At 46.0% G+C, this 18,618-nt stretch overlaps 1 protein-coding gene across 1 annotated transcript; it reads right to left on the bottom strand.

The window, feature by feature from the left end:
• Positions 1–214: 214 nt before the first annotated feature.
• Positions 215–18,396, bottom strand: KCNMB4 (potassium calcium-activated channel subfamily M regulatory beta subunit 4). Its single transcript, XM_039571642.1, has 3 exons — positions 17,965–18,396; positions 8,781–8,908; positions 215–1,077 (listed from the first exon to the last, which is right to left on the bottom strand). The coding sequence occupies exons 1-3, from the start codon at positions 18,301–18,303 to the stop codon at positions 909–911; spliced, it is 636 nt and encodes a 211-aa protein (XP_039427576.1). The 5' UTR covers positions 18,304–18,396; the 3' UTR covers positions 215–908.
• Between the last annotated feature and the right edge of the window lie 222 nt (positions 18,397–18,618).

Genomic DNA, 18,618 nt, shown 5'->3' with positions numbered 1-18,618 from the left:
CTTCTCTGGTGATGTGAGTCACACCATGACACGCAGGCTCTCCTCAGCAGACACTCAGGTACTACACTGTTGGGGGAAGATGCTGGTAAAACATATTAATGTAAAACCACTACTGTAAAATCCTTGCTCCTTAGAGCCTGGAGCATTCATGAAGAGGGTACCTGAGAAGGGACAAGAAAAACTGTAGGGACTGAATACCACTGAGGCAATAAAGTGAGATCCAGTATTTAATCATCTTTTCCAATAGCGGTTTCATTTTTTTTTAAAGTATTTCGGAGAGACTTCTACATTTCATCACAGTGAATGGGTGATGATGAAAGATTTTGTCTAGACAGAAGGTAAAGTTTGAATTTTAAAATTATTCTACACAGTGGAATAAAAACCAAATCAGCACAATGCTATGTTTGTCTTAAAAAGAAAAAGAAAAAGAAATAAAAAAAGAAAAACAAAAAAATAAAACCCCCGGAAGTTAAAACCCCCAAAAGAATCAAACTTTATTCGTTTGGAAATATGTTCTAACTAAAGTAAATATTTTAAATATTTAGTATTAAACATTAACAAAGATCACTTTGTGGAGATGAAATTAACATCATCAGGGAGTTTTATAAATGGTCTCAATTTCTGGGTAGCTGCTCTTTAGCACTAACAGCACACAGCATATTTGGTGCAGTGTAGATTTTCTTTTTTTTTTTTTTTTTTTACTTATTTAGTGCCATAGCAGAAGAAGCAATTAGCTGGCATTTCATGGGGCAATCTCCCAAGAACAATCCTGAGACAAGAGCAACTCCACCACAGATCAGACACTGGAAGGAGACGCAGCTGGGTGCCCCGCAGACCTGCAGGTGTGTCAGGTTGCCCCACTTGACATCTTCTTGCAGGTTTTTCTTTTCCATGAGCAGCCTTGCCATTCACAAATGTTTCTTCTTTTTTATTGCCTCTGCCCTGACAGCCAAGCTCTTGGCACAGATGGTCAGGACCACAATGAGGACTCCGACCAGGAATGTCACCACGGGCCAGAGGAAGCAGTGCAAGAGAACAGTCTCGTCATGGGTGCGCTTCAGCATCACATCATCTGGCCTGTGTAGAGGAGGAACAAAAGATGGAGAAAATATAAATCAGCATGATACGATCAATTCATCATAAGTGAAAGTCATCTAACATGGTAAGAGTAAAGGTGCTTTATTTGCCAAAGTGTTAGAAAATGATTAAGTGGACCACTTCATTCACTGCTTTCATTTGTGTTTTTATCACCAGCACTCATGACAGACTGTGAGAGCATTCCACTTGCAGTGTTTACAGGCTAACAAGTTCATTTGGATTAAAAAAGAAAAAAAAGAAAGAAAGAAAGTGTTGGTGCTTTATGTCCTCCAGGGAATGTGGTAATCACAAACAGCCATGAGAGATACAGTAGATTGTGACTGTGGAATGCAAAACCACTCTGGCAGAAACATAACACCAGGCAGCATTTATACTTATCTACCTTAAATGTTATCAGGCCCTGTGAGATGGATTTAAACAGTAATTAAAACTTTGCTTTTAGCTTTGAGCACTGGTGTGTCCATGGGGCTACATGGAGGCTCCTGATGACAGAAGCCCTGGCTGTGATTTGGGTCTGGCAGAGACAAATCCAACTGGTCAGCCCTGGACTGCTGGTGGCCCGGGCTAGCCCAGCTGCACTGGCAGGCAGCAGCCTGCACGAAATCTATCCCCAAGAGGACTACAGCCTGCCCCAGGGTGGCCTCATCTCCTTCCCAGCGGTGGCTGTTTCAGCAATAAGCTGTGATTTGGTGCAGCAGACAGCAGTGCCTCAGTAGACTTGAGTAGGCTCCTACGGGAACACTTTGGCAAGAATCCCACAAAGGTCTGAACCTCCACGCCTCCACCAGCATCATCTAATACACAGTCATGGCTGGGTCTGTGACAGGTGTATGCATTTCCAAAGGGAAACAGAGGAGGAGAATAGCAGGAGAAAGCATCTCAAGACATTTGGATATTTAGCTGTGCCACATGTCTGAAAGATCTGTTGTCCATCTGCCTCTTCCAAGTCTGGGATCTTGTTTGGGAAATGTGATGGCAGGTTTTCCTCATCTCTGGCTCTTTCTGTTCTCCCTTGCAGTTTAACAGTTATTAAATCAGTCTTGTGGTATTTGCACTTTGCTGTTGCTTTCCCATCTACAGCCAGAGACATGCAGTCTGCTGGAAAACTATCTGCAAAGGAGAGAAACAGAACTTTCTCCAATTAGAAAAATACCTGTAGTCTTGACTCATGCTGGTCCTCACTTACATCGAACACTCCCATCTCATGTTGCTTCATCAGCGCCACCTGACACTTCTTGGAGCAACAAACCTCACAGCCTAAAATCCTGGCAACCCAGCCTCCTCCAGGGGTGTCCTGGGAGTGAAGGTCTCCTAACCCAGTGGCACATGGGAGCAGATACCTGTTCAATGGCTCTGCTGTCTCTCCCACTATAGCTTTGTCCTGATCAGAAAGCAGCACTAAGAAAGAATTCTCTGTAGGGGAAAAAGAAGGAACTCTTTTTCCTTCACTGAGAGATTGAATGGAGATGTTTGCAAATCTGCAGTTTTATCCATCCTTGAGGAGCTACTGGAGCCAGACTGCCACACTACACCTGATGCCAGATTTAATTACACCTCCATTTGCATTTGGGGGTTTCTCTCACCCAAAATTTCAGTATGGACAATCCTTTGCACCGTGCCAGCCTGAAAGTGCCCAAGGCTGGCACCATAGATCTCTCTTTGGTTCTGTAGTAAGGAGCAGAATAAAACTCAGATTGTGAGCAGCTCAGCTATAAAATTTGAAAGGCAGCAGCATAAAAAATATCAAAAGAATCCCAGGTGTATTTAATAGTGGAGCGCATGAATCTGCACATCCAAAATCCTCCAAATATATAAGCAGGCACAGGTGGAGACTATAAATTGAATAAAGTACTATTAACTTTATGGGTGCAAAGTCACCAATCTGTGCACCTGAACAGAAAAATCCTTTCACAAGAGGTATAATACTGCCCCCTCATAGTTATTGTACCACCACCTGTGAATAACAGAGTGCTAGTTGGCAAGGAGGACATAAGCAGGCAACACTCAATCTTCACAGCTCTGAACTTATTAGCAACATTGAATTTTAAGTATTTTTTTAAGCAGATGTTAGTTCAAAAACAAGGGGCAAGCAAAAAAACTAGAAAATTGGATTCAATTAAAGGAAAGAAAATGTGATTGGGGAAAGCAAGATATCCTTTTGACTGAATCTTAAATGTTTTGAAAAACATAGGTACCAAAGGTAGCAGCAATGGATGTCAAACACTCATTACAGGTGTGACTGTGACTTAGTAATTTAAAAGATTTTCCCTTTTGGAAAAGAGTCGAAGACAGAGCGTTTAATTAAGTCTTGGGATGAGGTTTGGGTTTAGATGGGTATTACTGCTATTCTTAGGTACAGCAAGAGTCCCTGTGCACTGGTGTGGCCTCACCTTGATTCCTGTGTGCAGTTTTGGGTGCCACAATATAGGAAAGATGTTAAGCTGTTGGAGAGCATCCAAAGAAGGGACATGAGGATGGTGAAGGGCCTTGAGGGGAAGCCGTATGAGTAGTGGCTGAGGTCACTTAGTTTGTTCAGTCTGGAGAAGAGCAGATTGAGGGGAGACTTAATTGCAGTTACTCCCTCACAAGGAGAAGAGGAGGGGCAAGCACTGATCTCTTCTCTGTGGTGCCCAGTGACAGGACCCAAGGGAATGGCCTGAAGTTGTGTCAGGGGAGGTTTAGGTTGGGTATCAGGAAAAGGTTCTTCCCCCAGAGGGTGGTTTGGCACTGGAACAGGCTCCCCAGGGAAGTGGCCACAGCACTAAGCCTGACAGTGTCAAGAAGCATTTGGACAATGCACTCAGGCACATGGTGTGACTCTTGGGGATGGTCCTGTGCAGGGTCAAGACCTGGATTCAATGATCCTTGTGGATGCCTACCAATTCAGAGTATTCTGTGATTCTGTGGCACTCAAAACACAGTAATGTAACTTCTTTGGGTTTGCTTGGCAAAGCTACCAGTTTTGACTACTTTTTTTAAGGTGACTTGCCTGCTCCCACAGTCTGAGGGCTTGTTGTTTTACTCGGAACCAGAAAAGGAAAGGTGCTCTGTCCCCGGGGAAGACTTCTCATGGTAAAGATCTGTCTTTGCTGGAAAGCCTAAAAGCATCACTCCCCTGGTACTGAGGCAGTGATGTTGAGCACAGAGGAGGTACATCATGCCTAGAAACACCTTTCTTTTCCCTGTGAAAATCAGCAGATGTAATTAAATTTGTTGCCTTGTTCCTGTAAGTACAGTGTCTTTAATAAACCTGTCTTTGCTCTGCGACTTTCATATAGTACTTCAGTTCAAAGGTGTTGGCAGAGGGGTTGCACATATTCCCCCTAAGCTTGGTTATTGGCAATCTCTTCTTTCTAGCAGTGCTGCCATTCAGGTTTCCAGTAAATGCAAAGCCTCTTGAGGGGATGCACCCGAAGTCCCAACACCAGTTATCTGTGGGGCCACACCAGCTGCAAGTTACCCATGCACAAAACAGCAGCAGAAGCAAGAAAGACACCTAGGGGGAAAAAGGGGGAAACCCCCCAATAATTTCAAGCCACGCTCAGGCATTCAGACCTGGTTCTTGCTGTAAGCAGTGGTGGGCACTGTGCAACACCATTAGTGCCCAGCAGTGGTCCCAGGGTGAAAGAACAAACAAACTGGGAAAAAAAGTCCCTGAAGATGTCTCTGCCTTAACCCTGAAAACACAGCTTTCCCTTTCACTGAACAGACAAGGAGGGAGGAATTTTGTTTTCATTGCTAAAAGGTGAGACCAGGACTTATTTTTAGCAGGACTTAGAGCTCCGGGCTAAACCCTTGTGGAGCTCTGAGCAGGGCTAACTGGCTTAGTTATTGCATTATACAACACATCCCTGTTAGGTTCTGCCAAGTAGTTCAAACAGACACCAGATAAAACAGGCCTCCATCAGAGCCTTCAGAGCAATTACTGAACATCATGGGAAGAATTGCAGTGCAGGGATTACCAAGAAGTCATGTAGGACCAAAAGGTTACAGGCTCATAAACATTTCAGTCATCACTTACGAACCACACTGTGTACCTTATGTTGCACAACAAAAGCTGACAGAGGTGGAGGTGCAGGATAGGGAAACCTTACAAATATTTTTGTATTCAAACAATCTGGATTTAATGATGTTTGTAATACACTGATTTTTTCCCCCAGATATTCCCATCCCTTCGCTCTGACAAGCAGTCATTTTTTCCCTCATTGCTGCAAGATGCACAAATCCTCAGCTGGATGGCTGCACACAGAGGCAGCACACTGTCTTACTGACAGTAAAGTCCTTTCCCCCTCGGGCCCAAGCACTGCTCCACAGGTGCAGGGAATTAATTTAGAAAACTGTGAAGTAACAGAGAAAACTAAGATTTATGTTCCAACATTAATGGATGAGCAGCCCTACTACCTGAGCACCCTTGGCTTATACACATAATTATTCTGAGATAAGTGGGAACCCTGCAGGGTACCCCAACAACATACAGGTTGTCACTAGTCACTTGAGAGGGTTTGCTCTTCAAATATCTGATGAATTTGTGTATAGCATCCTGCAGCAAACACGGGGGAGGTTAAAGTGTGGCTGGCTCATCTGCTGTGCCACAGCAAAGGAAACACAGAGTGTTCTTGTGTACAGGACAAACCCAGAACTAAAATGCAATAAAGCCCCATAGATCAGCCACTAATAAGAAATTACTTGACACAGGTTGCTCTGCTTGTCTCTGCATGGCATGAGACAGTAGGTCTGAGCTCATGGCAATCTTAGTTTCTCTCTTTTTTTCTTGTTGTGGATGTCAATGAGACCAGGAACATGAAGAAATAAAGTAACAAGATCTCTCCCATCCTGCCTGTTCCTGCACCTGTCCCACTTTAGGGCATAGAGCTGTGGCCCTTGTTTGGCTGAGGTCATGACTGCGGACCGCCAGGACACTTGGTGTGAGATCCAGAACACTGAAGCCCAAGAGCTCAGTGCCTTCTCAAACGTTTGGCAACAGCCTGAGAACTTTATCTGAATTTGTCTTTTATTTGGGGGTCTGAAGCACTGGAGGTTGGTTTCTGCTGTGCAGGGCTTCCTTCAGACTGGGGTATCATCATGTCAACAGACAGGCACCTTCACCAGAGATCCAGAAAAGCAACTTCCCCATGCAACTTGAACCCGTTGTCCCAAAGCTTGTCAGAGAAGTGTGGGACACTAAAGGTAGGTGCCCACAGTGGCAAAGCAAAACCTTACTCTTCAGTGAAGCACTGAGCTCTAAGCTAAGCTGCACTTTGGCTCCCTAAGATAAATCTCAGGCAGCTGGTTTTGCTGGGCAGCTTGATTTACAGTAACTAAGAATGGTTGAAATTGCCGAGTCTGCTTCTCGTTGCTCTTGTATAACTTTGAACTGCAATGGCATCCCCTTTTTTGTCTTTTCAAAGTAACTTGTTGAAACATGCACCACCAAACTGAAGGGAGATGTTACCCAACAGTACACTCTGCATGCAGCAACAATTCTGACAACGAAACTGAACTAAATTCAATGAAGAGGAGATGATGTGTAGGGGTCCCTTCCCCCCTGCCATGTAGCCCTGGGAGAGGGGCCCTGAGGGGACAGACACGGGGTTATAATATGTTTTATACAGACTGGCAGAGAACAGTTAGCTTATCCACACAGTGAAAAAAATACTGTCAGAAAGTATGCACACTTCTGTTTTGAAGGGAGCAGACTTTTCCCTCAGTTTGTTATGGTTCCTTTTTACGGCTTCACAGGCTGCTTAGTCATCATTGCTCTAAAAGTATAGCCAAGCAAGCACATTCCTAGTCAGCAGAACTTATCTCCCAAAGCTCATTGCTATCTTCAGAAGAAAATAGATGGGGTACACACTTCGGCTTAGACTATCTTCTAGTATCTCTGGCAGCGAGCCACTCTTATGCTGTGTATGAATTGTTGTAGGATCAGCAAAAGGCAGTGTTTCAATGCAGCCATTGTGCTGGCAAGAACTTTTAGCAGTATAGGATTCAGCATCTTTAAGGAAAAACTCTGCCTGAGCGCTGCACAAATCCTCAGTGCCGGCTTACATAAACGGCAGACGCTAGGTAGCATGCAGCCTCAGAAAAACTTTGTCTTTGCTTTGCCTAAATGTGATGTGAGAATCAGCTCACATAGCTCTGGACACGTACCACCCTACGCTCCTTTACAGGAGAGAAATAAGCACCTCTGGGCATCTGACCTGTATCAGGCATTTACTATGGGGTAAGATATAAGGCTCCAGTTTCTCTCCACTGACTAAAAAAGTTAACTTTCACATCATCCTTTCCACACCAGGTTAGATGTATCCTAGCCATGACTTCTCCTGCAGACAATCCCATGTTTCTGACTCTCCTGCTCACTCGGACAGTGGCTGTTGCAAGTCCCAGTTCCCAGGAGCACAAGGAACTGGCAACACCTGCCTGCCCAGAAAAATCAAAATCATAACTCGGCTCCTGGTTAGCAGATCCAAGCATTGGCACCTTGTGGATCAGAGGACACCCAAGAAGGTCCCTGACAGGGCTGATGTCATCACACAGGGTGCCCTAAGTTTTAACCTCTGCATGCTGTAAATAATGTTTCTTTCCCCTCTAAAGGAAAAAATGTTGCTACAAAGCTTTGATGGAGTCCCTCTGCGAAGAGTTAACCAGGAACAACAAACACACCCTATGCATGCTGACCAGGTCTACAGTCTCTCCTGGGAGACAACAATTACAGCCAGCCTAGGACAAACCTGAAGCCCTGAGGCACTCAGCAAGACACCCACAGGACAGTCAGGCATTTCTCTGCCTGCCACCCTGCTCCAGCTCCCTGGTTCATTCGAGGCCCGAGCACACTGGCATCCACTTTCCTCCTGTTTGTCTTTCTGAACTTAAATATCTGGTGCCAACACTCCCACACTGAGCCCTGAATTGCACCTGCAAGTCACGAGCTATTCCTTCATCTATTTAACTTCCAAGTGTTTGTGGGATAGGACTAACCTCATCCTGCCACCACATTTCCTTTTATTTCCTGGCATATCACCACCAGAAAGGGACAGGAAAAAGGAATCCCTCCTCTTTTTGTTTACTGAAGGAAGGAAACCACATGTCACTCTCATACACATGGAAGTCACATCAACATTGGCAGTAAAAGTAAGAACTGAAACAGAAGGGGAGATGCGTTAGGTTATGGCTTTCTGCTCTGCAAGCATGTATGAAACCTGGCAGTTCTGTGGCTGTTTATTACGCGTATCTGATCCATTAATCCTCTATGAACACAATTCCTGAATTAGTTTGTAGTATTTACTGATGTTCCCTTTTCTTCCATGAACACAGTAGGGTTTATTTTCTGTGGACGAAAGGAACGTTACTACGCACACCAGAAATCTGCCATCTGAGTCTTAAAAGCCAAGATGCTTTTTGCCATAAAAATTGCATGTTTTAAGGAAAACTTTTCTCAGAGGTTTTATTTTTACTTCAAGTGGTAAAAATACTCCTTTCCTTTCCGTATAGCTTTTAATCAACAGAACTGTCTTGCAAAGTTCTGCACTGAGCTCTGTGTGATAAACCACATCACTCTGGAGGGGGTCTGCACATGTGTATATACATATGCATGCATTTATATATAATTTCAAATAGAACCAATGGACAGCTGTTAAGCAGATGTATAAGCACTCCTGCCTAGCCAAAGGGAGATTACTCACCTCAAGTGCTGATTAAAATAGCATGTAAATGGTTGAGAACCCACTTTCTCTTTCCAGTATTTCTGCTTGTACGTGACGTTCTCAGAGTTCTCCTGATCGTCTCTTGCACAGGGAGGGATGTATGAACACTGCCAAGACACATTGCAAAACAGAGTTATTTCTGTGCTCAAGAACACAGGGCATCACTGCTCTGCATTTTCCTCATGATACCAGCATGACTGAAATGGACAGAGAATAATAAACAAAAGCTCCAGAAAGAAATATTAGCTAAACTTCACTTCAAATGCTAGTTATACTGTGCAGGTACTGGAAAAGAATATAACAGCATTCAGAAAGAAAACAAAGGCTTTGTCATGTTTGTTCCACTGTTAAACCAAACCACCTCATAACATCTTGGGGTTTGGCATGATTAATATGAATATAATCATTTCTTTTTGATATATTTCTAGCCGGCTGCGTGGATTGGGTTTGAATAACTTCCTATTTTCAGTGAGGCACATAATCACAAGTTTTTTAAGTATCATTCTAATAAATAGCACGAAGAGTCCAGCAAGCTTTCCCAGGTGATGGGATATCTGGCTGATGTCCTCTTACAAAAGAAGGTATTCTCCCACTGTTACAACCCAGGCAAACAAGCAAAAAGGGTCACAGCCCTGCTTCAGCAGAAAGGTTCAGCATCTGCTTCTGCTGTACAGAAGTCAAGGAGAGCTGAGCATGCAGCTGAGCTATCTGCAGATCTCACCCTCAGACATCTGCTTCAAAGCCCAGAGATCAAGTGAAATTCCTTCCCCAGCTTGGTGCCCTTGGGACTGGGCTTTCAGAGGCTCCCCTTTGGATCACACACACATGTACCTTGTTTCCAAGTCTTTGACACACCGCCCTTACCTCCTAGCCACAGGCAGCTAAACAATAGAAAACAAGTAGTGCACTGAATCAAGTGTCAGCACTATCAGAGTCCAGTGTCCAAGCACAATCCCTCCCATTTTTACCAGGCATCCATACAGGAAATCATTCTAGGAGATGTTGAACCACACTGAGTAACACAGCTTAACTGACCCTCTGGTAGCACAAAGGCTTTTCCCCCTGCAGGATGTATGGACACCAAGGCTCCAGGTGCACACACAGAATTTTAATTCCTTTAAAATTGGGAGCTGCAAACAGAAAAAAAGTGTGACTGGGAAGGTAGCTAAAAAGCCTCCTACTTAGGAAGGATGAAGAAGCAGGAGGTGAAGGGTGTGGGAAACCCCTAAGGGCATGCATACATATGATCACAACATTAATTTCTCCACAGTATCCTGAAGGCAGTAACAACCAGGAGAGGGATACCCTCTCTAACATGAGAATAAAGATCACTCACTGTGCCCAGTGAGTGCTGCTTCTCCTTCTGCTGAGGTTTCACAGGGGCCTACCTTGTCCCCAGCTGCACGCTATACCTAAGACGTACAGACCTACAAGTCCATGTCCACCATACAACAGCTTGAAGATTTGCCGTTCCAAGGGCAAGGGAGAAATCTCAGGATTTTATTTCCCTGATCATGTAAAATCTGACCACTTCTGTCAACACCGGCCATTGCTGCCAGTGTCTTGCAGGCTTCAGACTGAAAGAATCTGCAAGGTCTTCCTTGTTGCTTCCAAACTGAAACCTACCTTTTCCACATGCAAGGATCCCCATTTTCACATGGTGTTGCCATGGCACAGAGCTCCCTTTAGTTCCCTGTTTACATGATCCTTAACAAGGGTTGTCCCACTGATGATGATGAAGGACAGAAATGAGCAGTACCACCAGTCTACTTCAGAAACCAGAATGCAGGATTTATCACAGATAGTATTCCTTGTTCAGCAGTGTTTTTGGTTTGGTTGTCTACTTTGGAAGCATCAAACATGCCCCTTTCTCCTCCACACTCACATAAATCTCTGCAGCAGCTGGGCAGAGTCAGCAAATTTGGCACGAAGACACCTGAGAGCACTGCTGGCTCTGCTCTGTCCCCCTGAGAGCACCAACGTGCTGCACCATCCCAGCTGGTCCCCTCCTCATTGCTTGGCCCAGGGTCCAGCACTTCCAACATTCGCCACCCTGATGTTTTCCTTTATGGAGCATGTCCTGCTTTGGAAATGGCACCATATCCCATCAGTTGTGCACTCACTGCCTACGTCCGACTGTAGTCACCACCCTGCTCATCCCAAGCCCCCAGCTTGTAGGTAGCCCCCAAACCAGCCACTATTTACCCAGCACACAAAATGCAGAACTAGACAAAACAGCTAAGTACCAATATACATTATTTTGCCTAAATTCACTCAGCTATCTCAAAACTCCTATTCCTGTGATACTGGCTCCAGTATTTCCTCTATCCTCTGAAATGTTTCTTCCTCCTGGCTGAGCCTACTGCTGTCCTCTGCTATGAAAGTGCAACCACACCACCACTCCTGGCTAAACTTTCTCTGGATCCTTCAGAGACCTTCCACCCCCACAAAATATTCTTGAATCCTTCACAAAGTTCATAACCTAGTGAACTGTTGTTTAGCCCGATCCTGAGTTTCAGGCTTAGAAAAAAACAGAGAGATCTCTTTTCCCAAGAGATGTCTCTCTGAACAGACAAGTATCAAGCTTTAACAGTCTCCCAGGACATTTAATCACAGAGTACTTCACATATTTTTCCCATCAGTCCCCATGCTGTTAGCTCAATATGAAGATACTAAAACATTGAGTTTTTCAAGGCAGGTATTTTTCTTGGTATGGAAGATGTAAAAGGGCCCAAAGACAGTTTCTCCAGGCAACACTTCTGTATTTTGGCATGCCAAAGCATGCCAAAGTGTATGGGAGTATTGCCAGTACCTACAGGAGGGACACCTGGAAGTTGGGCACAACAGTGAATATTTTCCATAACTCAAACTTCACATCATTCTCTGCACAAGTAATCCCAGCTGACAGAAAGAATGCTGGATGTATTTCTACCTCTTCCTCTTTATCTTCATGTGAAAAATGCAAAGGAGACACCTGGGGTCTTGCCTTAAATTGATGTGACCTCTCTGCTTCAGCCTGTTAAGGATTAACAGTCTTGAAGAGAGGAGTGGTCCCTGTCCAAATATGAATCCCAGGGGCCGCCCTGAAACATCAACTCAATGTGACAAAGGTCTTGAGCCACAGAGAACACCCAAGGAGCAATCCCAGTGTGAACATATCAGCTGCTGCACAAGCACTGGAGCTTGTTCGCCTCCCCAGGATGCCAGCATAGTCCCACCAATCCAAGGTGCACTTTGTCCCTTTCAGATTCACAGGGAGTGGATCTCTACACTTCTAGGGCACTTTGCTTGACCAGCTGTATCACCCTCCAAAGAGTCAGCAGGCAGATAAAAGGGAATCATAACCTCACAAATTTTGCTGCTGTGAGTTGATGGAGGAACGTGAAATAACTTCCACTTTGGCAATAAGCAGTTCCTGAGACATTAATTCTGCTGTCCTCCCTTGCAAGACATGGCATGAAATATTGGCATCAAAACATAAACGAATGCCAACTGAAAGCAAGCTAGGACACCAGTAAAAATGTCAGTGAACAGCTAATACATCTTTACACCAACGTTTTGTAGGATTTGTATCTGTGTTTGCTTCTGGATGATCCCAATTCAGTGTCTCAGCAGATGCCTGGGAAGATTTCTGGTCCTTCTGAACACTTCATGAGGGCAGATATTCTTCCATATCACAGAGAAAGAACATATGCATGAACTCTTGACTATGGTTTAAGTTCCAGGCTGCATTTCATGCTTTTCAAAGATTAATTCTTGCCTAATTCAGTCACGTTTTTAATTTTAAAAAAGACAGACTTTGCAGACTACAAGACAAGTCCAAGAAAGTTTCAAATGCAAAGAGACATCAGGGCCCAAAGTAGAAGCAAGTCAGCCCAACAGAAGACAAACCAAAGTCATTCAGGAGCAAGACTTCAAACTCAGTTTCCAAGTGACATGTTGAGGACCATTCTCCTGGCTCCTGGTGAGCTATGGGACAGAGCACGTACCATCTGTTTGGTGCAGCAAAGACCCACAACATGAGCTGGAGTACAGATCCACCTGCAGCCCATGGTGGACCCCACACCACAACAAAGGGATGCCCAAAGGAGGTTGTGACTCTGAGGGAAGTCCACGTGGGAGCAGGGTCCTGGCATGACCTGTGATCCTGTGGGGGACCGATGCTGGAGCACGTTGTAAGGAACTACAGCCCGTGTGAAGGACCCACACTGGAGCAGGTAATGGAGGACTGTCTCCTGTGTGAGAGACCCAACACTGGAGCAGGGAGAGTGTGAAGAGGAAGGAGTGCCAGTGCGTGATGAACTGACCACAGCACATATTCCCTGTCCCTTTGTCCTGGTGGGAAGGAGGAGGTAAAGAAAGTCAGGAGTGAAGTTAAGCTCAGGAAGAAGGGATGGGTAGCGGAAAGGCATTTTTAGATTTGATTTTATTTATGCAGTACCCTTCTCTGATTTAATTGGCAATAAAGCAGATTAATTTCCCTGAGTCAAGTCCATTTTTCCCATGACGGTAAAGGGTGAGTGATCTCTCCCTGTCCTTATCTCAACCCCAAGCCTTTCATAACATTTTCTCTCTCCTGTCCACCTGAGGATGGGAGTGATACAGCAGCTTTGGTGAGGACCTGAAGTCCAGCCAGGGTGAACCCACCACACCAAGCAATATGTGAGCTTCTCCTAACTTTGTGAGTGAGTGTTTCCATTCACTACTGGGTTACCTTCATGGCATGGAAGGCCGGAAGCACTGCCACAACCATCCCACTGGGGCAGGACATGAGCAGGTGGGCTCGCTCCATTAGTACAAAAAATTGCCCCCTCCTGAGGGGGGCTGAGTGTACTGAGGGAATTGGAGCTGAGCACCATGTCTAGCTTCCACCTGCATCTGTCAGTGCAGATGATCAGCAGCAGCACAACCCACTGGGAGTGACCAAATCCATGACCCCTCACAGAGGCTTAAGGCTGGGAATGGTGCCCCCGGTGAGACAAGTGGGTGGTAGGGTTTATCCATGGCCCCTGGTGCTGCTTCCAGAGGAATTGCTAGGCAGCATCTGCACAGTTTGCCTGTCACAGGCACCAGCCCAAACACGGATCTGAATGCTTCACCAAATGCACCAGACTCTCACAAAATTATCGTGAAGTTATATTTTGTTATGAAACCTCCTCTGTCATGGGTCATATTTAAGAGAGTCCAAAAATTAAGCCAAATCCTATTTACAAGTGCACAGAAGACATGACTGCACATCATCTTGTCAGGTGGAGCTGTTACAGACAGAAGTGTGACAGGAGCACGGGCAGGTGTGAAGTGCAGACAAGGAGCAGCAGCTGGTTTGGTCCCCTGCCCACGGACAAGGATGGGGAGAACTAGGTCCTGCTGCTCAGCTGCTAACATCTGTCTTACCAGTCACTCCCCTAAAAGTTTCTTGGGCAAAACAGTGGACAACTTCTTCCAACCCTACACTTAACTGCAGATGTAGGAAGGGCAATGTCTAAAAACCCACAAATCAGACCTTTTAGCAGCTGACAAACTCCCCTGTCATTTTCCCCAGCCAGACTCATGGCCTGGTCCCTGCGCTGGCTGTATGTGCCACCAACGTACCTGATGGCCAGAGAGTGATAGCAACAAATTGACTTTGGAATTAATCCTGCTTAAGCTTTATCTCAGAGATTATTATTGCTATCAAGGCAGCTGAAGAAAGGCTACTGTCACTCCAATGAAATTTCTTCCTCTGAGACAGCAATCAAAAAAAAAAAAAAAAAAGAAATCCACAGATCACTCAGACTGAACACAAATGTAATCGTGTCCGGTGCTTTATATATACATTCCTGGATTAACTCTGACCCAGCTATATAATCTTTTAAGAGCTAAAATGAGTCCTGGGCTGTACAATGATGTGATTATCTTAGAAAGAAAGAGAAGAAAAAAATTCTTTTTCCCGCATCTAGAAAAAGGTTTTTCCTCACTAGAACAGACAGATTCATCGCTGTGATATGTTTATATGTCAGCCCACTCTACTACAGAAAGCAGAAGACTTTTACTCAAAGACAGGGGATTTCTGGGGGGAGTGAAGCTACCAACTGATTTAGTACTGTTGTGTGTTGTAAGGAGCCTGAACTATGCCTTTTCCACACTATTGATTTACAGGGGAAAATTGCTACCCTACAAAGAGAAGCAGCTAAGCAGAAAGTAAAATTTAAAGACTGTTGAAAACAAAATTGGTCTTTTTTTTCCCTTCTAGCTGGTTGGAACTGATTAGCATGTTGCATGTTTGTCTAAGGCATGAACACAAGGAAACATAGGGCAAAACCATGATGGGAACAGGAAGGGTTAAACAGCTCCCTAAGCTCCCATCTTCACAAATGCATACTGGATCCTGAGCATTAAATCCAGCAGATTTCTACTCTGTTGCTCTAACGAAGATATTTCAGCATAAAATCCTGAAAGTTTTTAAAGACAGTGAGACTTTAAAACAAAAATTCAAGGAGAGTATAACTGTTTGCCTTCACAGACACTGAAACAGGGAAAAAAGGGAAAACCAAAGCAACAGATACAGACTTCAGTTCCTTACAAAGGTGCGTTTTCTTGATGAGACCTAACCAACTTTTCTTCTTACTTTGTATTTGTTTTACATAAGCTTCTTAAAGTAGGGAAAACAACTAGAGCACATTTTTTTCTACATAGTTTTCTACTGAGGTAAATTCAATTTCTACCAAAGAAAACAGCTACATCAAAAAAATGCATCCTTTCTGCTTGGTCTCATCTGGTAAATCAGATTTAATCCTCAGCAATCAATATCCCAGGGTAAACAGCTCACACCTAGAGATGCAAGGTGGAAGGTAAAGAAAACAGCTTATATTTGTAAAAGCAGGAAAGCACCACACACTGCCAACACACAGCCCTGTTTCCTTATTAATAGTTAACATAAAGTTAATTGGTAAATAAAAATAGTTTTCTGAGTGACATATACAGGCATTACTTCTGAAGCGTGGGTTGCCTCTCTGCAATTGCAATTCAGCCCTTGGGCAGGTGCAATTCTCTCACCACACTTTCAGAAAGGCAGAAGAAAATAGGATCAAGAAGTAAAAACAAAACAAAACACTTGGACTAGGCAGAAAGGTATTGTGGTTGTAGTCCAATTTGAAAGCCGCTGCTGAACCTGTGGATGCTGCCAGAGTTGCTGAGTCCAGGCATTCTGGTGGCAGGGCTCAGCTCTTGCCTCCTATCTCCCACCTCCCATCACTGCTGGAGGAGGCCACAATAGAGCCATAGGGCCATGCTCAGGGAGAGCCATGCTGCACCCTCTGCAGGGCCACATCCTCTTCACCCCGTATCAAATGGGTAGCTTGTCTCCTGCATTTTACCAACTCCTCCCTGCCCACCTGAAAATGGAGAGATATATAGAGAAGTCCTGGAGCTCAGACAGCTGGGGCACTCGCAGCACACCTCTGCCACCACAGCCCTCTCCACAGGGTGCCTGGCAGCAGCACTCCCAGGGAAAGGTTTGCAAAGCTCCCTCACAGGCCAACATTTCATCTTCTTTGCAATCAAGCACCATCCAGCACTGCATCTTCATCATCACTCATAACGTCTGAGTGGTGCCAACAATTTAATCCAAATCCTGTCAGATTTACCATCCTGCTACTTACTCTGCTGATTTTTGCCCCAACCACCCTTCCAAGCTGCCAAGGGGAAAAAAACAACCCTCAAACCCCGTGTGTGAAACTTAACCTGCCATCCAAGGGACAGAGCACGAGTGCAGGTATGACTGAGAAGATGCAGGGCTGTACATCCCAACTGGACACCCAAGCACGCTTCCTGGCCCCTGCCAGCAGACCCCTGCATCATGCTTAGCACAACCCTTGGCACTATTTTACACCCACACCTCAGTCAAAGAGCTGAAATTTCCTTCTCCAGTACACTCCCAATTTCAAGTTCTTTCAGGGGTAGGAGGATTCCAACAGCTTTTTTTTTCCTTCTGCAAACTACTTAATAAGATCTCCTCCACTCAGGTACATGCTGTCAAGGCCATCTTTACCCAGCATAAAAAGAAAAAGGAGAAGGCAGGATAACTGCCTTTAGAGAAAGCACAAGTCACACATGGCCTTCAGACTTCCCCAGTTTGCTGGAAGATGCAACTTTCACAACTTCTTCATTTGGTCGTTTTTCATGTGGGTGATGGAGAAGTTTAAGAATCAAAACAGCATAGAGGAAACTTCTGTTTCGGTGCAGCCCCTTCTCCAGCGCCCCGCCAGCAGTGGCTCCATTAACATTTCTCCGTGTGCTTTGGGAAGCGGCCCTGGGAAGCACCCCACCCTCCGGGACGCGCAACCCAGCGGCACCGGGCACGGCTGGAGCAGAGCACCCCGCCGGCAGCAGGAGTCTCTCCTCGTCTCCCCACCGGCGTCCCGGGGCTCCGGGGGGAGCGGCCGGGGAACGGCAGCGGAGCCTCCGCTGCTCTCCTTGCGCTGCCGCCCGGGGGCTGCGCTCCGGACGCGGGCGGGACGGACTGGAAATGGGGCTGGTCGCGAAGAATTGTGAGTGTGCCTGTGTGTGTATAGTGTGCGTGCATGAATCATACTTGGTATACAGGATAGTGTAATACACTATATAGCATACTATACAATATACATATAGGGTATGTTACATTATACTATGTAGAATCACAAAATACCCCGAATTGGAAGGCACCCACATGGATCATCAAGTCCAACTCCTGGACCTGCACAGGACAGCTCCAAGAATCACACCATGTGTTTGAGAGCGAACGCTTCTTGAACTCCGTCAGCTTTAGTGCTGTGACCACTGACCTGGGGAGCCTGTTCCAGTGCTCAACCACTCTCTGGGTGAAAAACCTTTTCCTGTTATCGAGTCTAAACCTTCCCTGAGATGCTATATATATATATATGAACACAACATATAAATATAGAGGTACAGTGTATATTATGTTTATAGATATGCACTATAGAGATATACTACTTTTTGCTGAGCAACAAGCAGAGCGGCATTTTGGACGGATGTTCCCCCACTTCACTTACCACCCCCCACCTCCCCAAAGAGAAAAACCCGCACCGAACAGAGGGCGGGCGCCAGGGGCGGTGAAAGGGCACCGACCGCCGCGGCGGGACCACCGCCCCGCATTTGGGGAGAGGAGGGCGTTCGCGGGTCTCACCTTGGGGTTGGTGCGCAGCTGCCGCTCGTCCTCATGGAGCAGGGCGGGCGCGGAGGAGCGGGAGGTGCGGACCAGGACCTGGAGGCAGGGGTAGCGGGCGGTGCCGCGGCAGGCGGCCCCGCAGGAGAAGGTGCAGGCGAAGCGCTCCCCCAGCTGCCGCACCGCCAGCACCGTGCAGTTGGCGGAGCCGCCGCCGCCCCGCTCCTGCAGCGCCGGGCGAAGCCAGCAACAACCCAGACCCAAGAGGGAAAGCAAGCCGGCGGCGATGAGGAGGAAACCCAGCCGCATGCTCTTGTCCTCCGCCTCCGTGTACTCGTAAGCCGCCCGGCTCCTCGCCATCGCGCGGCTGCCGCTGGCATCCGCCGCCGGGCATCAGCCACTGCCATCGGCTAAAGCTCCCGCCGCTCTCCGCCTCCCTCCCCGCCTCCTCCGAGGCTGAGTGTGCGTGTAACCAGCACAAAAAAAAAATTAGATAAATAAATAAACCGCAAATTTAATCCCGTCTGACCTAATTCAGGGCCCTCCGGGGGTGGAAAGGGACAGCTTGCAACGGGATTATCTGACCCTGGAGATTTGCTGTGCGGAGGGCTAGTCCGGATTAATACTAGGTACCATCATGCAATATATAATATCTAGAAGAGGGTGGGTGGGGTC

Source organism: Corvus cornix, chromosome 1A, assembly GCF_000738735.6.
Source record: "Corvus cornix cornix isolate S_Up_H32 chromosome 1A, ASM73873v5, whole genome shotgun sequence".
NCBI lineage: Eukaryota > Metazoa > Chordata > Aves > Passeriformes > Corvidae > Corvus > Corvus cornix.
This window is presented reverse-complemented; position numbering and strand designations above follow the sequence as displayed.